The sequence below is a fragment of the Gymnoscopelus microlampas genome (assembly GCF_963454915.1).
Source record: "Gymnoscopelus microlampas genome assembly, chromosome: 5".
NCBI lineage: Eukaryota > Metazoa > Chordata > Actinopteri > Myctophiformes > Myctophidae > Gymnoscopelus > Gymnoscopelus microlampas.
The window spans coordinates 45093514-45114842 of record NC_139942.1 but is presented as its reverse complement, the minus strand read 5'-3'; the positions used below and the strand labels follow the sequence as shown (position 1 = coordinate 45114842).

General features: G+C 43.3%; 1 protein-coding gene across 8 annotated transcripts in view; it reads right to left on the bottom strand.

The window, feature by feature from the left end:
* Positions 1 to 909: 909 nt before the first annotated feature.
* Positions 910 to 21329, bottom strand: part of apold1a (apolipoprotein L domain containing 1a) — a 34346-nt gene continuing 13926 nt past the window's right edge. For 6 of the 8 annotated variants that reach the window (XM_084058798.1, XM_084058800.1, XM_084058801.1 and 3 more), the window contains 32 exons: positions 21163 to 21231; positions 20889 to 20957; positions 20101 to 20169; positions 19909 to 19980; positions 18501 to 18566; positions 18222 to 18293; positions 18057 to 18122; positions 16784 to 16855; positions 16615 to 16680; positions 16297 to 16368; positions 16139 to 16204; positions 15743 to 15811; positions 15562 to 15633; positions 15351 to 15416; positions 14541 to 14612; positions 14340 to 14405; positions 13862 to 13930; positions 13658 to 13732; positions 13495 to 13566; positions 12955 to 13017; positions 12333 to 12404; positions 11552 to 11620; positions 11367 to 11441; positions 10981 to 11025; positions 10573 to 10647; positions 9845 to 9901; positions 9276 to 9338; positions 5644 to 5718; positions 5486 to 5525; positions 5317 to 5368; positions 4123 to 4537; positions 910 to 3492 (listed from right to left, as the gene is read on the bottom strand). In XM_084058798.1, the coding sequence (XP_083914924.1) occupies positions 1828 to 3492; positions 4123 to 4537; positions 5317 to 5368; positions 5486 to 5525; positions 5644 to 5718; positions 9276 to 9338; positions 9845 to 9901; positions 10573 to 10647; positions 10981 to 11025; positions 11367 to 11441; positions 11552 to 11620; positions 12333 to 12404; positions 12955 to 13017; positions 13495 to 13566; positions 13658 to 13732; positions 13862 to 13930; positions 14340 to 14405; positions 14541 to 14612; positions 15351 to 15416; positions 15562 to 15633; positions 15743 to 15811; positions 16139 to 16204; positions 16297 to 16368; positions 16615 to 16680; positions 16784 to 16855; positions 18057 to 18122; positions 18222 to 18293; positions 18501 to 18566; positions 19909 to 19980; positions 20101 to 20169; positions 20889 to 20957; positions 21163 to 21231 (4086 nt within the window). In that variant the 3' untranslated portion in view covers positions 910 to 1827. The remainder of the gene's footprint in view (positions 3493 to 4122; positions 4538 to 5316; positions 5369 to 5485; positions 5526 to 5643; positions 5719 to 9275; positions 9339 to 9844; positions 9902 to 10572; positions 10648 to 10980; positions 11026 to 11366; positions 11442 to 11551; positions 11621 to 12332; positions 12405 to 12954; positions 13018 to 13494; positions 13567 to 13657; positions 13733 to 13861; positions 13931 to 14339; positions 14406 to 14540; positions 14613 to 15350; positions 15417 to 15561; positions 15634 to 15742; positions 15812 to 16138; positions 16205 to 16296; positions 16369 to 16614; positions 16681 to 16783; positions 16856 to 18056; positions 18123 to 18221; positions 18294 to 18500; positions 18567 to 19908; positions 19981 to 20100; positions 20170 to 20888; positions 20958 to 21162; positions 21232 to 21329) is intronic. The other 2 variants (XM_084058802.1, XM_084058803.1) reach the window with 2 other exon arrangements.

Sequence of the window (21329 nt, the reverse complement as noted above, 5' to 3'; positions counted from 1 at the left end):
AGTGAGTGAGTGAGTGAGTGTGTGTGTGTGTGTGTGTGTGTGTGCGCGCGCGTGCGTGTGCGTGTGCGTGTGTCAGTTTACAACTAATCTTGCGTACTACTAGGCCGATCAGCAGCATCATAATTATTGTGCACGCCGACAGCAGGCCAAGGACCACAATTCTTGAATATCTAACTATGTCATTTTTGAGTGGTGCCAACCACTCCTATATCTGACTTTGTCTGTGTGTCCGTGTGTATGTCTGTATGTCCAATAAACAAACATTGATGACAACATCAATACGGGGCTCATCAAAGGCACCACTCTCTTCACACAGGGTGTGATTATTTTTTTTTATGATCATTATATTAACAACATACATTTATAAACATGACAACATAGATACTGTACCCCAAAGCCCCGAAATTATTAAAGTCGGCACACATTCAGAGAAATATGGAGAGAGGTATTATGGCATCGATCCTGGCAGAGATTTGCACCCTAACAAGTGCACCTTTCTACTTTTAGAAAGGCACTTTATTGTGTAGTGTTTTAAATAAAATATGTTTTATTAGGTACTTCACCTAATAGCTAATCTAACAGCAATTACTATTGTACTTGCCACATTTACCACATTATGCTGCAAGTTTGATGCATACCCTGTGACCATTGTGCGAAATAGCATTTTTTTTGCTGACATGGGACATTTTACTTTCTGATAGAGCAGTCTGTGGTTCTCAAACGTTTTCCATTTGGAACCCCCTCAAGGAACCCTGAGGGTCCCTGAACCCCACATTGGGTACCACTGTGATAGAGTAAAAAGCAACAACTGTAAATGTCCATAAAAACAATGTATGGGACATCCATGTAATGCAGCGGTAAAGTTCCTGCCCACCACCATGGAGAATGGTGTTTGATTCCTCCATGGTGCCTTCGGCTTGGCCAGGCACTGCCAATGAATGTGTTTGTGGGTGAGAGGCCGGGTGTGGAAGGCAAACTCTGTCACTGCACTAACAATCTGGGAACCCATTCGGTAAAACATTTTTTTTGGTTTTCTTCTTTGCACTAGCGACAGGTTGGTCGGACCGCACACCTGTTCAACAGAGATCAGAACTGTGTTTCTCTGCATACGTTACGGCCTCCAGGTGAAGCTCCTCACTGTCCAGTAATAAGAAGCGACTGGCAACTCCATAACAGTGTATCGGAGGAAGAATTGGCATAGCGAATAATTTGGGAGAAAAAAAATGAAAATTGGGGAAAAAGATGAAGGAGAAAAAAAAAACAGTGTAACAATCATCCTTTCAATGTTCTAAGCCAGCGGTTCCCAAACTTATTTAGCTGTGCACCCCTTATTACATCCTGACCTAGATGACGCACCCCCCCGGGGCGTCATCTAGGCAAACCAATTAGGTTGGTTTGCCTAGATGGCAGGTCACGCACCCCCTGGTGGGCGCTAGCGCACCACAAGGGGTGCGCGCACCACAGTTTGGGAACCCCTGTTCTAAGCCGATTAAACGGTAAGGGACCGTGTCCACAGAGAACTCCTTTTGAGTGGAGGGTAAACATGGACTTCTCATGGTTGTAGTAATGATTCAACGTCGGGTTGTAAATTCTCGGGTTGTCACATACAATCAGGAGGATCAAATGACCAGCGCTCCTTTCCAAAAGTTGAACTGTTTCCAGCTTGAAGCGCCCGGGGCGCTGCACCAAAAAACGGCAGCGGTCGGTAGCGTTGAAGCACGATAGTCGGCGTTGGGAAGAGGAGCGCAACAGTGTGTCTTTACCATAGAAATACATGGAAGACTGGTGCTGCCAACTCAAAAGGCGTTCCCTGTGGACCTAAGTCATTCAGATATTCAGCCCGTCATCCAGACTGGCTTTAGAACGTGGGCGAGAACCGCGACGGCTGGGTTGGTGCTCTCCGTCTCGATCGCCCGCCTTCCTGTCCCTCTCCTTGCGCTGACTCTCTCTCTCCTCTCTGCCCGTCCCTCGCTCCCTGTCGCCGCCGCTCTCAAACTGCTTCCTGATGTTCTCGATGTTACTCCCTCGTTTCTCCCCCCTGCTCCCCCCCTCCTCCCTCTCAGAGTGCTCTCGTCTCTCCCCCGGCTCGCGGCTTGCCACCGTACCTCCTCTCCTCGCGTCCTTCGCTCCTTCCTCCCTTCTGCTGCCGTGTCTCTCCGCCTCCCTCTGGGACTCGCCGCTGCTCCTCCTCTCTTCTCTGCTTTTACCCTTCTCCCTGTCCGCCTCCCCAGTCTCTATCATGTCGCTCTCCTTTCTGCCGCCTCTCTCTGCCTCTCTGCTGTTCCTCTTCTCCTGGTGGATTTCCCTTGGTTCTCTATCGCTCCTCCCATGGGACCTCTGCTCCTTGCTGCTCCCCCTCTCCTCCTTCTCTCTCCTCATCTCCCTTTCAGGCCCTCGCCTCTCTCTGTCTCTTTCAGTCTTTGCCCTGTCGCTCTCTCTCTCGCTCTTTGCACTCGCAGGAGGATCCAGATGTTGAGCTCTGACCTCTCTCTTTGACTCTCCTTTATCTCTTACCTTCTCTCTCTCACTCGCCTCTTTCCTCCTCTCATCTGTTCGCTCGTTTTTAAGGGGAGCCTCCGTCGGTCTCTCTTTCTTGCTCTCACTTTTGTCTCTTTCCGCTGCGGTTCGATTTTCAGCTTCTTTCATTTTCTTCCTGTCTTTCTCAGACGGTTCTTTCCTCACCTCCTCTTTGGCTGTTTTTTTTTCTTTTTCACTCGCCCCCTTCTTTTTCTCCTCCTCCTCCTCCTCAGCCAGCCTCTCTGTCTTGGTTTCTCTACTGTCCCTCTTCCCTTCCTTTGTTGCATCTTTCTCTCCCTTTTTCTCTACCTCTCCCTTTTCCTTCTTGCTCTCCTCCTTATCTCCTTTCTCGCTCTTTTTCTCCTCATCCTCCTCGGTTTCCTTGCTCGGTGGTTCTGCCTTCTTGCCCTCCACACCTCCTTTCTCCTTCTTGTCCTCGTGGACCTTCTTGTCCAGCTTCTCCTCCATGAGGTCCAGCTCCTGATCCAGCTGGGCCAGCTTCACCGGGTCAGACTCCAGCTCGTCCTCCACCTCCACCTCAAACTCCTCGATCTCCTCGTACTCCTCCAGCTCGATGCCGTCCATGGTCTTCTGCAGCTGGGTCTTCACCCTGTTGAGCTCCAGCAGGCCGTCCTGGAGTTCCTTGACGACCTCGCGGAGCTTGGTGGCGAACTTGGTCTTGGCGCCCTTGCGGAGCTCGTGGGAGTCTTTGGCCAAGAAGAACACGTCCAGGGCGAGGAAGAGGGCCGACATGACGCCGGTGGTGACGCTGATGGCCTGGGCGGCCTTGGCGGCGCCGCCGGCGGCTCCCAGGACCTGCACGGTGCTGATGAGCTTGTCCGTGTTGATCATCAGGGCCTTGCCGGCGCGGCCGCCCTCCTTCATCACGTGCTTGATGTTGTGGTTCAGGGCCTTCTTGGCGGCGCTCTCCGAGTACTTCTCAAAGTCCCAGCCCTGAAGGGTGTCCATACCTTCCTGCACAGGGCACAGACAGAGAGGAGAGGAAACTCTTAATGAGATCATGTCATAATCAATACAACAGACTAGAAAAAAAGTGCAAAAATAATATGGGCATAGTTAGAAAGCAAAGAATCTCTTCCGGCAGAGCACATCAATAAAAGGTGACGCAAACGCACCAACATCAAGTGCTTTACAGAACAGGATAAGACCTTTGAAACCCACAACTTAAACATCTCTTTGTGCAGCCTACTGATTATTTCCACCAAGTTTCATGAAAGTCTGTCCATCTGTTCTCTACTTGATTTGTCAACAGTAGAGATATACATGCCAACAGAGATATACATAGGACCTCAATGGAAACAAGTCCACTAGGACTTTTTTTGTGTAAATCCTTTTAGTGTATGACTGTACTCGTGCTGTTTGCATTTCTGTCTAATAAAATATTCAATCAGTCAAAAAAAGTCAGACCTTGAATGATGTCTTTGGATATCATGCAAGAAAGGAAGGGGCGGGAAAAAGAAGGGGACCAAGTATAGACCTCCGGGGAACCCCGGTCAATGAAGTATTTTAACTTCCCTCTCAACAGCATCAGCAATAAAAGCCACAATCATGTACTTGACAAACAGAACAAGTCCCCCCCTTCACCTGTACGAAATCCAGACACTCCCGGATGTCGTTCATCTCCTCCTGGTAGCCCTGGATATTCTTCTCCACCTTCTTGCGGTCCATGTTGGAGTGCACCGTGTCCGTGATGTTGGCCGTGGCCGACGTGATGCTGCCTGCCGTGGCCACGCTGATCCCCACTGCCGTGACGATGATGGAGGCGCCGAAGGTGAACGGCGCCAGGATCAGGCCCGTGATGGTGGCAATGCTGCCGCACACGCTGGCCACGCCTCCGCCCACGGCGGCCTGCACCGTCTTCTTGTGGAACATGTCGGTGGCGTCCGCCTGCGCCAGCAGCTCCAGGATGCGCTGCTGCAGGCCCGCGCCGCGCTGGTTGAAGATACGCACGAAGAGACGGGCCGCCATGAAGACACGGTCGGCGGCTTGTTCCACAGCCCTGGACCAGAGAACAGCACAGTCACACATCAGAACTTCAATTTGCACCAAATATCATGACATTTTTTTTAAAGGCCTGGTTTGTGAGTTTTATTAAAAACAATGATTTGAAAAAAGAGTTGCAAGAAAGAAAGAAACAATTCAGGGGTGCTTTTTTTGTACTCAGTGGTGGCCGTAAATGGGTAATGCTAGGTGCATGACATTGTCTTTAATAGAAAATCACTTAACTAAACTAATGTTAGGTACGCATAGGGCCGTTAAGATTATTATATATACCCGTATTAGACTAGGATAACTATAACAGACACCATAATAATTCTCTGTGGCCTAATGCAGTGGTTCTCAACCTTTTCAGGCTGTGACCCCCCAAAATAATCATATTTGAACTGGGGACACCGCACCCTGACAAGCATTTCGAATTGTAGGAGTTGGGGCATTCAATTTTGTTCCACTGATGAATATTGTGAAAATAGCAGATCTACAAGCTCACAACGCCTCGCATTGTGAGGAATATTATTTGACAATTTGGCCAATGTTTGGCCAGTTTTTATAGTATAGTTTGTTTATTACTTTTGATGCAGTAATGGTCTTTTTCTTTAGATTCTTCTTATATTGTCACTTTACTGTCATCTGGGGGGGGGGGGGGGTCTCGACCCACAGATTGAGACCCACTGGCCAAATGTATATCAAACGGGGGGGGGGGGTCCTTGAAATGAAAGAGGTTGAGAATCACTGTGGTAGAGCAAACTGAGAAATAAGGAGAGGAGTTCTGCTACTCACGTCTCCTCATCCTCCTCCTGGAAGTTTCCCGCTTCGTTCCATTCAGTCCAACCTGACAACACACAACACACACATTACAATCAGCTGTCTCAGCACACACACGCACACACACACACACACACTACTGAATGCTCTACAATCTACATGAATTATGAACTGTCACACCCACCTACGACTCCATTCCACCATTCCATCAGCTCATCATTTTCCTGAATACAAAATAATTATTATCAATCAAAGGAGGTTTGGTTATGAAGATGTATACATTTATGCACACACACACACACACACACACACACACACACACACACACACTACACTAAGTACCTCCTGAGATTCCAGGGTGCTGCCCTCGGTCGGGTACGCCGCCATCTCCACATTCTGGAGTTCCACTGTGCTCTCCTGAAAGACAGACAGACAGACAGACAGACAGACAGACAGACAGACAGACAGACAGACAGACAGACAGACAGACAGACAGACAGACACACACACACACACACACACACACTAGTCAGAATTGTTTTGCAGTGTCATTAAGATCCCATGTATGGAACCACATACAGTACTGGTCTGGCATCCCAGCATGTATGTCAACCCTTCACTAAATTTGTCCACCTTCCTGTGACGGCCCCTTGGCCTTAGATCTGTGTCTGAGTTCCTTGGGCTCCCCTCATTAGTGGGGAATCCTGCACACCTGTGTGGGGTGATTGCTCACCCTATATAATGGGGCATGAGCCTTCACTCTGTCTCTCTCTCCCCTTGGTTTGGTTGCTTTGCTTGAGTTAGATTCTTTGAGTTGTTTGGTTGTTTTGATTTGTTTTCTCATACACATTCATACACGTGCACACATCACTGATAACCTATACTTTATTAAGTTGATTCCAATTACTTTATTTGCTACTTTTCTAAATAAATATACTTATTATTGAAACTGAAGTCATGTGTGGTCTCCTCTTTGTCTGACTTTAGTTTAAGTCATGACAAATGGGGGCTCGTCAAAACAAATTTGGACTTGTTAAAAACAAATTTGGTCATATGGAGTGGAGTATCACACATGGCAGTAGTTTTTTTTTTTGGAGGGCATTTTTGGTTAGTTTGATGAAATGGGGAGGTTTAACTAATCCTTTTTGGGCTTGTTGGGTTGAGGTAAACTGATAACATAAACTAAAATTGGGAGTGGCATTAGGTAGAACTGGTTCTCCTCGAGGGGGCAGCAGTGACAGAGAAAACGCGGGTAGAGCATCCTAAAATTCCCCTTCCCTACATCGGCTCGGGATCACGTCTCAGGGCTTATTGGGGGTCGCTGTGTATACAGTTGCCTTCCAACCCCTGAGGTTACAGTGAGTAAATACCCCCCGCAAGTATCTGTACGAAGAGGGGGAAGGGGAGAACTGGTATTTGGAGCCACTAGTTTGGTTATGAAGTTTGCCTCAAGTCTGATTTTTTTGTTATTTTCTTTGGTTTGGTATGGCTGCCAGTGTAGAAGAGTTTTTTAAGTCTCCATCTGAGGAGTTACTGGATCACTTTACTAAGGACCAATTGAATAATATTGCTCAACATTATTCTATAGACATTGACACCAAGCGTACAAAAGAAACCATTAAAAGTATCATACGGGCTAACCTGGAAGATTCTGGGGTACTGGTGAAGGAGGGAAGTAAGGGTGGTGGAAGTGAGATGGCTGGGCTAACATTTGAACAACAGAAGGCGCTGTTAATGTTAAAAATGGAACATGAGAAGGACATGGAAAAAATGGTAATGTTAAAAATGGAACATGAGAAGGATATGGAAAAAATGAAATACAAACAGGAACAAATGAGACTGGATTTGGAACTGCAAAAAATAGGATTGATAAAAGAAGGGAAAATGTCTGCAACTGCTTTAGGCGAGGGATCCTCTGGTTCTCGGTTCGATGTTGGAAGTAACTTAAAGTTAATGCCTAAGTTCAATGAAAAGGATGTGGACACATTTTTTTGTATGTTTGAACGTGTGTCTGTTTCCAGAAGCTGGCCTGAGCAGGAACAAACTCTAATGTTGCAGTGTGTCTTTACGGGTAAAGCACAAGAGGCTTACTCGGCACTGTCTGTAGAGGATTGCAAAGACTACAACAAGGTAAAGGCAGCTGTATTGAAGGCCTATGAGTTAGTTCCTGAGGCATATCGCCAATGTTTCAGAGAAGGGCGTAAAAATGGGGGACAGACACATGTGGAATTTACAAGGGATTTGTTGTCAAATTTTAACCGTTGGTGTTCCTCATCTGGAGTAAAAACTTTGGAGGACTTAGGTGATTTGGTAGTTCTAGAACAGTTAAAGCTATCGGTTCCTGATTATATTGCAACCTACATTAATGAACGCAAAGTCAAATGTCCCAGTGAGGCTGCAGTGTTGGCGGACGAATATGTTTTAACACATAAGCGTATCTTTGGGGATCGAAATGTGGAGAAATTCCAGAAACCCAACTCTGCAGTGCATCAATTGGAACGCCAGGTTGATGGTAGAAGTAACTCAGACCAATGCCATTATTGCCATGAAAAGGGACATTGGTTAAAAGAATGTCCTGTGCTAAAAGAGAAAAGTTCATATGTGAAGTCAGTTGGTTTGGCTGCATCCATTCATAATCCCATTGTTGGGGAGGAAGCAGAACTGGTGGCTCCTTTTCAAATGCATGTCAAGCAAATAGACATTTCAGAGATTGAGTTAGGGTATGCTCCATTCATGTCTGATGGGGTGGCAAAGTTAATTGGGAGTGAAAAGGAGGTTCCAGTCAGAATATTGCGGGACTCAGGATCTTTACAAAGTTTCGTAAGAGAGGCAGCACTGCCTTTTTCTCCAGGTTCGGATACTGGGGTCTGCATTCCAGTCAGAGGGATGGGCCTGCAAACTCTGTTGGTGCCGGTGCATAAAATGTTTCTGTCCTGTGATCTGGTGCAGGGAGATGTGAAGATCGGTGTTCGCCCTGAACTGCCAGTTGAAGGAATTGATATCATTTTGGGAAATGACTTGGCAGGTTCCTGTGTTTGGGCAAATGATATAAAGACCTGTGTTTCATGTCTAGAACTTCCAGAGGACCCTGAGCCAGATCAGGCAGAGGCCACAGAGCAGCCATGTCTCTCTGAGGCAGAGAACCATGTGTCTTCTGTTTGTGTGGTGACACAGGCACTGTCGGCTGTTCTGGAGGATAGTCTTGCAGTGTCAGAGGTGAACATGTTTACTTTGCCAAATTATCTTTATGTTTCGCGTTCAGAACTGGTGAAAGCACAGCGAGAAGACCAGTCTCTGAAAGACTTGTATGACCTAGTTTTGTCTTGGTCTCATCTCAGGTGAGGAAAGTTGGGCAGGGTTATTTCCACCAGGAGATAGAGAGAGAGGATCCCTTGTTTAGAATGTGGGCTTCTCATGGTTTTGATGTGGGGGATTAGACCTGAAAATAGTATATAAAAGCTCATCCTGAAAAAAGAAAAAAAGAGAAGATTGTGGTATTTGTATTTGGTTGTTTTCAATGTATGAGGTGGACCTCATTCTTGGTGAGGGGGATGTGACGGCCCCTTGGCCTTAGATCTGTGTCTGAGTTCCTTGGGCTCCCCTCATTAGTGGGGAATCCTGCACACCTGTGTGGGGTGATTGCTCACCCTATATAATGGGGCATGAGCCTTCACTCTGTCTCTCTCTCCCCTTGGTTTGGTTGCTTTGCTTGAGTTAGATTCTTTGAGTTGTTTGGTTGTTTTGATTTGTTTTCTCATACACATTCATACACTTGCACACATCACTGATAACCTATACTTTATTAAGTTGATTCCAATTACTTTATTTGCTACTTTTCTAAATAAATATACTTATTATTGAAACTGAAGTCATGTGTGGTCTCCTCTTTGTCTGACTTTAGTTTAAGTCATGACAAACAAAAGCATAAGAATTATGTAAATTATTTGTAGCAAGTACAGTATCTTCTTGCTGACCTGTACTGGAGGGAGCTCTTGCAACTCCACAGATTCTTCGAGGATAGGCATCGTGTCAGAACTCTATGGAGGAATAGGGAAACATATCAAAACTATTGAAATTGCATAATATATCCACTATAATATTATTAAAAATGCAGTGAGAAATACAAATGAAATGAGAAATGGTGACAGTTGAACAACCACTTTCAACCTGGCATCCTGTTATAGGAAAGAAATCTTTAAAAGTTTTCAATACAATTTCAACATTTTCAGAAATAGCGCAAAATAGCAGATATACTTGGTTCAGTTTGAAATACAGTAAAAGAGTAGTAGTACCTAGTTCCTTTTGAGGTACAGTAATACAGTAGTTAAACAGTGCTGATGATGGTCTTAGGACCAAAACGTGCACTCTTTTCATTTTGTAACTTTTCTCATTTTTATTTTTATCTGTCAGTGTGCGAGCCTCTTTGGTTTTGTTGTGTCAGTTTGAAGCACAGTGCAGTAATATGGTAATAATACCTGGTTCAGTTTAAAGTACAGTAGTAATACCTGGTTCACTTTGAGGTACAGTAAAGAAGTAGTAATACCTGGTTCATTCTGGGGATAATTCTGGGCAGAGTTGTCTTGACTCGGAATGACACCACCTGAAGAAGAGGAAAAACAAATGCATTCCTCAAAACAGGCATAACTGGAGAAATCTCTCTGAACCTGTCACCACAATCACCATGATTATTATTCACACATGAGATGAGACATCATGTTATTAGCTTTTCTTTTTTTCTTTTTTAAACGGGTGACTTGATGTAGCGTCTCTCTGTGTGTGGAGCATGAGAGTGTAATGTAATTTTAAAATGTTATAGTGTTCCAGTTCTTTTTTTCTATGCCCTGATTTTACCTAGTTTTAGCCTAGTAGGGTCCCATGTACTTGTTTGGTTGACTGCTGCTGTTTTATGCCAACTTTTTAAACTCTGTAGCACTTTGAGGTTTGCAAAAATGTTGTGCGTTATAAATAAAAATGTATTATTATAATTATTAATGACAGAATGTGAGATGATGAAACATTAAGTCTGTTTCATTCCAGACAGCGTGACACTCGCTTTATTTTCACAATAACATAACTGCGGAGGCAGCCGTGCAGCAACCCACTCATCGGGAGCAGTTAGGGGTTTGGTATCTTGCTCAAGGACACTTTGATCCAGAGAGGAGTCGGGGATTGAACCGACTCAAACCGATTGTCCGTTCTACCTCACAGGCTACTGGGGCCAGTTTGAGGAGGGTTTTAGGGTGTATGTGTCTATACTGTATGTGAACTCACTCGTCTCTTTTTCTTGATGGTCCTTCTTCGTCTCAGCTGACTGCCACCCGCTGGTGGCTGATCGTCCTCACTGTCCTGAGAAGGAGATGGCTTAGGTGGTTAATCAGATTATAATCGATGTAATCAATTATAAAAATCGATTTACATTTTTTCACGTTGATTTGTTGTTAGAAAAAAATATGATTATTCGATGAATCGACTATGGAATCAGTAGAAAAGAATGCTAAGAAAATAATCAATATTTGCGACAGACAAATTATGTAAATATGCTGATATAGACACACACCCAGTGGGAGTGTGTACAGTATATACTTCTGTTAACACCACTGGCCTCTGGTATTTTAGCTTTATGATATGCACATCCAGTATGTCACACGTAACAGTGGTTTAACACTGCTAGGGGCTTACCTTGGGTGTCCTCCTGAAAATTCCACCAAGACCCCCTTTTTTCTCCTTTAAAAAGAAAATGTGCAAAAATGCAATGACATTACTAGAAACAAGTGTGCCTGCAGCTCGCTAAGGTGAAATAAATGAATGTATTGTTTTAACCACTTAGCTACTGTAAGATCGTACAAAGTCGAGACCTAGCTCATTCCCTAGCTCAGTGAAATGTTGTGGACCCAAAATGGCGTCACTACAAAATACCACCAATCGACTCCAAATGGCCTGAAACGTGCTCCTAACTGTTTTTTTGGGTGGTACTGGAAACTGGAAAATACAGTTTTTATTTTTTTCCAAAAGTCTTCAAAGTCCCTAAGTTTCCCAAAACGGACATAATCCAGCATTCAACAGACCTTTGTTGTGTTAGCGTCCAAAAGATTTTCACAGCTGCCAGTAACCGACCACTCATCGGTGGCTGTGCTTGACTCCTGAATGTCATGCAACAGATTGAAAAGGAAAAAAATAATCACATAACAGTACAGTCAATTGATTCTACTATAGTTTCTGAGTAAATCTCTAATACAAATCATACAGGTACCTCTTCTGTTTTGGCACCTTCTTCTGGTTTCTGTGCCTTTTTAAAAATCCCACTGAAAATACTTTTTTCCTGAAGAACAAATATTAAGCATTATACCAAATAACACAGTCAAAAATAATTAAATAAAGACAATCAAAAAATGTTTTTACCGAAGCCGAAAAAAAGAAAAAAAGGAGCATCTAAAAAAAAAGAAAAAAAATCTAAACAATTACTCAAATGGTTTCAAGTGCTTGTTTCAGCCACTTCCGGTGGTCTGAGGCAAAAATGGAGCCCGATGTATTTGTTCGCAGACCCCCACTTAGGGGGGGGTAGGCGAAGTTTCGGAGCGTTTTGGGCACTTTTTTTTAACATGGGTTTCAATGGGGGACTAAAAGTCGTGGTTGCGTAGTTTTGCGTATTACATCGCTGTGGTAACGCGTAACGACAAAGAAAAGTAATAGCCAGCTTGTCCCGGTCATTCCGCACGTTTTGATGTATACATTGCCGGGGCCGTGTCAACCGTGTGGGAGGAGTAGCACTTAGGCCTCCCCGAGCGGCCTAAAAGGGGAGGCCTAAGTTCCCGGCCAAGCCGCACGTTTTGAAGTCTATAATGCCGGGGTAGTGTAAACCGTGCGGCAGGAGTGGTCGGACGAAGTTTGTGAAGAAGCATAAATATTATGTATTAATAAGTATGGCGGAATACAATAAGTGTTTTGCCATTACATGGCAGGCACACTTAATTAGACAGAAGAAATAAAGAAGCATAAATACTGCGCAGTAGGCTACAGTGCACACGACTCACTTTGGTGGTGGTTGGAGCTTCAGCCAGGCTATCATTGCTTGCATACAATTCGCCTTGTGTGGACAGATTGCCCTTCAACGAAAAAAAATATTAATCAAAACATTTACAAATACAAGTTCACTTATTCCTTCACTTCTAAATGAAAGAACAATGCTGGGACAGCTCTTTGGACGCCGTTGCCCGCGTACACCTTCTCTCACACACCGTCCTGGTTTTTACTCGGTTGCGCGACACGGCACGCAACCATGAATACATCAGGCATTCATTTTAGGCAGTTCATGCTCAAGTGCAATATATGCTCCTTCCGAGGTTTTCGTAAAGGGAGGTGATATAACGACAAATTGGCGTCATTCAGAACTTCTGATGAGGGCCGGTCTCAGAAACTTTTCGCAGAACTCCTACACCTCCAGATCAACTCTCGACTCTCTGAACTAGTTCAGAAAGCCCGTCCGAAGCGGCATTTCTTCCAGACGTCGGAATGAGCATGCATTGGCCTTTACTCTGCTTATTCACTCACGTGTAACTAAGTCACTCTGGATAAGAGCATCTGATAAAATATGCCTAAATTGCAACCTATTTAAATAAATCAGCTATTAGCTATTAGCTATTAGACGACGCTCACCTTGGGGTCTTCTGTTAGGCTCTCACAGCTGGCAGACAGTTTCTTTGTGTCACTGAGAGGGTCCTAGTGAGAGAGGAACATAATATTAGCCCCTGGACGTGACCAAATAACTATTCTTAGCGGGTTTTTTTTAAATGTACATGGATTACCAGATGGGCTGGGTTTGCCAACTTGACAAAAGAATGAGCTAGTGTTTCAGTTCCAATTTTGCGTGCCGTTTTATTTTTTATTTTTTGCCGTAATCCCAATTTCAATTGTTTATCCTGTATGAGTCCTGATGGCATGAAATTGCTCTCCTGAAAATGTATTTTGTACACATACTGTACATGTATTCACTTTTGTTTTATACAGAAGTTCACAAGTGTGCCTTGCAAATAATCATTCCTTAAAGATCTGATAGATCACCCCCATGTCATTGACCGTACAAAAAAAAGAAGCTCTTGTTCAAAAACACAGACTCTTACACATCAAGCAACAAGCATACAAACATACATACACATAACCGTATGGGAAAACAACAACTTTAGACCATTTAAATACCTTCGCAGCAGCAGAGCGTGGAGCTGGTTTGGGAGACCTTTTGAACATTCCTGCCAAGCCTCCTGTTTTCTCCTAGAAAACAAACACATGAGGACTGCTAACCCATTAACCATAACTAAATTAGAAGTTTCCCAAAATGGACATAATCTAGGATTCAACAGACCTTTGTTGCGTTAGCGTCCAAAAGATTTTCACAGCTGCCCGATAACGACCACTCGTCGGTGGCTGTGCTTGACTCCTGAATGTCATACAACAGATTGAATGGTAAAAAAAATAATCACAAGACCATAACAGTATATTCAATTGATCCTACACCGTATAACATATAGTTTTGTGTGTAAATCTCCAATACAAATCATACAGGTACCTCTTCTGTTTTGGCACCTTCTTCTGGTTTCTGTGCCTTTTTAAACATCCCACTGAAAATACTTTTTTCCTGCAGAACAAATAACACAGTAAATCACAGTCAATGTGACAGTCACGGTATTTGAAAATAGCCTGATTGTACAATGATTTCGAGGCCCAATCTGGGATTGAACTTTCTTAACCGACATAAATCATGAATATTTAAAGAAAAACATTACTACAGAAGATACTGAAAACACAGTTTAGTTAACTGTTGTCTATAGTGTTATAGTCCCATCAACAGCTGAGTCACTCACTACTATTGTTTAATTTAGGTGGTGAGGCTTAACATCTGTTAAGCCTCACCACTCCTTACACTCACAAAAAGCACTATGGTCTGTGCACTGGCTGAAACTAAATATGCTTCTTTAAACTCATGGTAAACACTACTTTTCAAGCTATTGTATTTAAAAACAAATACATTGCATTCTAGATGTCACCTTGGTGTTGCTGTTTTCAGACAGACTGTCATCGCTAGCGAAGAGTTCTTTCTGGGCATCACTGTCCTGAAACCAAACCAAACAGTCAAGATAAGGTCGTCACCCATGATAGCCTGTTTAAATAATCTTCCCTGGTTGAAAGGATGACAAATAGACAGAAATGAATAAAGATAACTGCCCTGTGAAAGCAGAATCACTCACCTCTGCAGGTGTCTCATCTGCAGATGCTTTAGGTGCCTTTTTACGATGTCCACTAAACAGCCCTCCTTTCTCCTGATCAGGAAACAAAAAACAAAAATTGACATTTTGTTGTTTAATTCTATTATGCTTTTTTATCTATCCTATTATATGGACATTATGGAGTAATCAAACTTGGTTGAGAATCTGTATTACAGTATGTTGTTTCTATGTAAATAATATTCACAAATAGTGTGGCTTCTATGGGGCGAGCCACCTAGAAGATGGTCTGTCTGTGTGTGTGTGTGTGTGTGTGTGTGTGTGTGTGTGTGTGTGTGTGTGTGTGTGTGTGTGTGTGTGTGTGTGTGTGTGTGTGTGTGTGTGTGTGTGTGTGTGTGTGTGTGTGTGTGTGTGTCTGTGTGTGTGTGTGTGTGTGTGTGTGTGTGTGTGTGTGTGTGTGTGTGTGTGTGTGTGTGTGTGTGTGTGTGTGCGTCTGTCTGTCCGCAGCTAATCTCGCAAACCAATGAACCGATCAGTGCCAAATGTCTTGCGCACACTGCCTGGAAGCCAAGAACTGAAAGTCAATAGAGGCAGGATTTGGCTGAAAAGTAGCCTAAATGCAGATGACTGACATCATAGTACTGATGTGACATCATAGAGAGACTGGCCAAATGATATCTGAGATCCTCAAGGAAGACACGCCACTATTAGACCCGTCTTGTTCAATTATTTAGCAGTGAAAACATCAACTTCATCAGAAGTGTTTGACAGCAAAGTATACTTCCATAATGACTGCAGTCACACAGAGTGGCAGTGCACTGGTACTGTACTGACCTCGTCAAACAGGTTGTCGATGCTGGAAGACCTTTTGAATATGCCAGCTATGCCTCCTTTCTTCTCCTAAGAGACACATCAGTGTGTCAATGAACTTAACACCCTCAAACATGCATAATTGATAAGGTAACACGACAAGAGATAGCAGAGTGAGCGCGGAAGATGGCCAGAAGGGAGGAGAGAGAGGGAGAGACAGAGAGAGAGACAGTACCTTAGGTCCAGTGGATTCTGAGAGAGTTTCACAGCTAGCAGATAATGTCTTGTCAGTGTCCATATTGACTTCCTGAATTCAAATCAGAGAACGGTTAAGTGCCAATATCAGACCCACTTCCCATAAGAGAAGTTGTATATTATGTTTTTTTCAATCAAAATATTTCAATCAAATAACCAACCTCGACCGCTGTAGTGTCCTCAATTGGTTTCTGAGACTTCTTGAACATGCCACTGAAAATGCTTTTTTCCTGAGAGAGAGAAAATATATAATATTGTAACGTGACATTTGCTTATTTGTAGAGATGGATTTTTGGAATTTTCATGCTTTGTTTCAGATTGGTCAGTTTAGACAGACAACAAACCAAAGGCAGAGAGAGAGAGACAAGAAACCAAGGGCAGAGAGAGAGACAAGAAACCAAGGGCAGAGATAAAGGAGTGACGTGCAAAACAAGCACACAAGAAGCACTGTGGTCTGTGCGGTGCCTGAAAAGTAAATATGCTTCTTTAAACTCATGGCAAACACTACTTTTTAAGCTATTGTATTAAGAACAAATACATTGCATTCTAGAACTCACCTTAGTGCCAGAAGTCTCTGACAGATTGTCGTTGCTGGACGACAGCTCTTTCAGGTCATCTTTGTCCTGAAACACAAGACAAGGATGTCAGGTGAAAGACTGGTAGAGCCTGAAAAACAAGCATGGAGACCATCTACACACATTCACAGATTACACACCTGTGTATCAGTTCTGTCAGCAGATTGTTTAGGAGTCTTTTTGAGAATCCCACTGAACAAGCCACCTTTCTCCTGACAAGAAAGACACGTTAGCCACTTAAGCCCTACATATATACAGTCAAATCACACAAATAGCTGATCTACAAGCTCATGATTATAGATCACGCTTTGCCAAGCAACACACTGAGCTTGCAGATCAGTCTATTTTTTTTTGTTGCTATTTTTGAAATGTATGTATTTAATGACATGCCCAAAATAGGGACGGCAAGTTGAAAGTGATTAAAGCACATTGATGATGAATGAGAGAAATAAACTGACCTTGGCACTGGTCTCTGATAGGCTGTCACTGCTGACTGAGAGCTCACCATGCAGGGACTGTTTATCCTGCATAAAAACAATCATGAGTTTAATGATCGTTATTCTCTGTTCCGTTTTAAATCAGCTAATAGCATGAGTCGCAGGATGATTGCTGTGATTTTTTTTTTACCTCTTCAGCAGAAGGTGCATCTGCAGGTTTGGGAGGCTTTTTGAACATTCCGCTGAATATGCCTCCTTTCTCCTGAAACACATGTAATGAGAAAGAGACTGTTGTTAACTGAGCTTTGTAAGGATATGAACTCATCTCCGCCAGGGGAATCATGCATTTAGCCCTGTGTGTCTGCCAGGCCAGCAGGCCTCAATTCCTGAATGTATTTCAAATCAGTCAACGACAACTATGTCATTTAGTGGATTAACTACTTACAAACCCTATACACTTTGTTGACCCTGGTCTCCCAGGTGTCTGTGTTTGTCCCCCTCCTTTTTTCTCTACACCATGTATATCTCTTCGCCGAAGAGATTCACAAGCTTGCAACACATTGTGAGCTTGGAGATCAGCTATTTTCGCTGAATGTTCGCCTATTTTCAGCAAATGTTCGCCTATTATGACATGGCCAGAATATGGATGCTAGGGTACTTGTGGTTAATAATCGCGGAGCAATCATCCCTCCAGGCTATGGGATACACGTTCCATGAGGCTATGTACTGGTTTAAGAGGAATTTAGTCTTACCAATGGGTTCAGAGTGATGTATAGTTAGTGGGAAAAAGGCAAAACACAAGATAGATTCTCTCCAACTTAAGGCAGTTGCTGAAAAATCTTTAGTGTAATACAACTACAGTCTGGTACCAGGGAATAACTATGAGAAATTCAAAGCGGCTTTGTGAAACAGACTTTTATACCACACCCTAAACAAATGGAGCTCCACCCAGAGTCTGTAACTCAGTGTTATTTAGTGTGTGTGTGTGTGTGTGTGTGTGTGTGTGTGTGTGTGTGTGTGTGCACGCGCGCGTGGCCGCGTGCACGCTCGTGTGCGTGCGTGTTTGTTTTGAGATTCTTTGAGCCTCAGCCTCAGCAGGACCAAAAAAACAATCAAACCACTCGCACTGATTGGATCATGAATTGTCTCACCAGGATCATGAATTGTCTCACTGCTTTACTAGTAAACTAGTAAAGCACCTCAACTCAATCATCTGATTCCTTATCTACTAATTACAGGGACATTTGAATGACAGAAATCCGAGAGGCAGAAGAAGGTAGACAAGTAATGCATCTAACAAAGACAAGGGAGACAGACAGTGTTGGAGATGTACAACTGTTAATTGCATGCTGCGCTACTTTCATGGCTGTAGGACGTTTTTGAAACGTTTCGAGAATGTTCGCTTATAATTGGGACGCCAGGTTGAAAGCACACTGAGACATGAATGAGTCATCAAAACTGACCTTGGCACTGGTCTCTGATAGACTGTCACTGCTGGCTGACAGCTCACTATGCAACGACTGCTTGTCCTGCATAAAAACAATCATGAGTTTAATGATCATTATTCTCTTTTATGTTTTAAATCAGCTGCTAATAGCTTGAGTCAGGAAGATTGCTGTGATTTCTACCTCTTCAATGTGAGCTTCGTCTGCAGGTTTGGGAGACTTTTTGAACATTCCACTGAATATGCCTCCTTTCTCCTGAGAACACATAATGCGAAAGACCCTGTTTTGAACTTCTGTAAGATTTCATTCTTGCTTTTGTTAACGTTAACTTGACATATTTCTTTTAGGCTGTCAGTGTTTGTTTACGTACATGTCAACTGCTGAAAAATATGGCACCACAATCGGATGGTCATAAACTACTGATTGTAGTGAGAAGCACACTCACGCATATAAACAACTCACCTTGGCACTGGTCTCTGCTAGACTGTCATTGCTGGCTGAGAGCTCATTATGCAGCGACTGTCTGTCCTAGAGAGCAATACGACAGTGAGAGAAAAACAACTGAATAACTGAAATACAAACTGCACAAATACAGTTCCTCTGTTTTATTGATTTATTTTCCCTCAATTCCACCATGTGTACTGTGCTGTGGTTCCTGATGGTGCCAGCACCATTGTGCTGTCCCCAGAACAATGGTGCCAGCACCATTGTTCTGGGGAGGGTGTAGACAACCATGCATCACCTCACCAGCCAATTATTTTCACCCGATACTGAAGAGTTTCACCAGGAAAGTGGAACACACGTGGAGGCTATGTCAGATCCCCATCCCACTGAACAGGACACCTGACCAACCAGCAGAGGTCACTAGTAACCCTATACATCTTTTTCATGGCAGCCATAGTGACATCATGTCACTATGGCTGCCATGAAAAAGATGTATAGGGTTAGTAGAGTAAAGTAGAGTAAAGCCAGGGGTAATCAGTGACACTAAACAAGGCCCTGTTCCATTTTAGTGTAGCAATGTCTTTCCAATGATGCAACGTGCACATTAGCAGCACCCTGACTCAGTTATTAATTAATTAGTAATTATCAAAATCATTGGTAACACCTGTGGTTACCATTACTATTTCATGTCAAAATGGCTACTGTGAAAAAGGTCTGTTGTGTTCCATTTTGGAGTGCCTCAGCCAAGCATATTATACATATTTATGTAACTAGGAAAGGTTAAAAAAGGACACATTTTCCCAGTAACGCCCTGCAGCTCCAAACTCATACAGCTCCACTGTATTTCTACTTGTGCACTGCCTAATATAATGAGTCCTTAGATAGTTGGCCACTGAGCAGCTCCACTGGAGCAGTTAAATGTTCCTGTCCCAATGACAGGCCACTCAAGTGGCAATGTGACAGAGTGGAGAGCTACATTAACCCACTTGTTTAGTCACAAGACTACACAGTAAGAATGAATGAAACATTATTTTAACCAATCTGTATGGTAGAGCATGTTAATACGTTATAACTAGTAGAGGTTGGAGGTGGTCTCCCAACTCTTCCATTGAGAAAGATAGGACTCCTTTACAAATAGTAGTAACTGAAGCTCATAAGCTCAATATATACCCCAGCCAAACAGGGGCTGCCTCTTGGATGAGCGGGAGAGTCAGGTTTGAATCCCAGGTAGGACATAAACCTTATAGATTGCAGCTTTAGTTTAAATCTGACTGTGTAAAAATTGACTTACGGGTCAATTTTTTAATTTTCATACATATTGCTGTGAACTTAAGGACTACAACTGACCTTCAAATGATGTGAATAACTTCAAATAAAAACCTACTATAATTGAAAGAGAGTAGCAAGTTGAGATCATAATCCTTACCTCCTCGGTCGGAGGGCCTTCTGCCGGCTTGGATTGTTTCTTGAACATTCCACTGAAGGGCCGTCCTTTCTCCTGGAACACACAAGAACTGTTACGTTTGAGGAAAGCATTTGTTTGGTCATAAATACAAAGTGATGTTACAGGTAGTTTCCTCATAGTGGCAGTGAGTGTGACTATAACAAAGCAGATTACCTTGGCGGTGGCTTTCTCAGACAGGCTGTCATTCGAGGCTGAGAGGTCTTTCTGGGCAGCAAGATTGTCCTGGAGCAGTAAAACAGTATGAATACTTATTGTTAATTGTACACACAGAATGAGATGTGTGTGCGTAAGATCATTTTAACTTTTGCACCTGGCAGTAAAGAACAAAGTGGTTTTCCGCTTTCAAGAGGATATTGTTCACTGTGGTCAAATCATCATGAGTTGTGTGCATGGGAACTCATTTTAAACAAGCTTAGTGCTAGAGTTATCCAGTTTAGTAGACCTTGTATTGTGAATTGTACTGTTCCTGTTTCTCATGTCTTACTAAATACATACGAGTACATCAATCAATCAGTCCTTTGTACACAGCAATATCCAAACTGTAAGTTTGGATATTTAACTTAACCCATTTAGACCCGAGGCCGATTTTAAGAATGCCTTCTAAATCCTAACCTAAGTTTTCAGAAAATATTCTATTTTTTATTCACAAAATGTAAGAAAATTCCTGTTGCTATATACATAGCAACCTCTAAAATGACACAGATGCTTTCCCGGTTTTAAAGGTATAACAACGTATAGGCTTTCCTGGTCTTAATGGGTTGAAGTATAAATGTGTATCCATAAATCGGTGGAGGTGTCTGTGTGCAACAAACGTTGCGCTGATCAGTCCAGCGGTTTGTGAGATTAGCTCCGGACACACGGATTGATCCTCTTTAAGGCCACGCCTTAAAAAACAAACAAAAAGAACCACGCAAATCAACAGAGGTTCCTCACTGACTCACCTGCTCCTCTCCTTGTGCTTTAGGAGTCTTTTTGAGGAGTCCGCTGAACAGCCCTCCCTTCTCTTTCTCCTAGAGACGGAACAAAGCACAACAGTTTCAGAACATGAAAGCTGGATAGAAACGTCATCAACCTTTCCACCGTCACTGGGGAAACAAACACCCCCAGAAGGATCTCTTCCCATATTTGTCAGGGTGACTCATCGTATCTCTGTCGGCGTCCAGTCCCAAGGTGAATTCATAGCTGTTGTGCAGGTGTGTAATTTAAGAGACTTACCTTTGTACTGTTGCTCTCTGAAAGGCTGTCATTGCTGGCAGAGAGTTCACTGTGTAGTGACTGCTTGTCCTGTAATAAAGATTAATAGAAATGTCTTAAAAACTACAGAAACATTACAAGCATTGCTCAAGAGTGAACTGGAATGATGTCTTATACCGTTAAGGTAC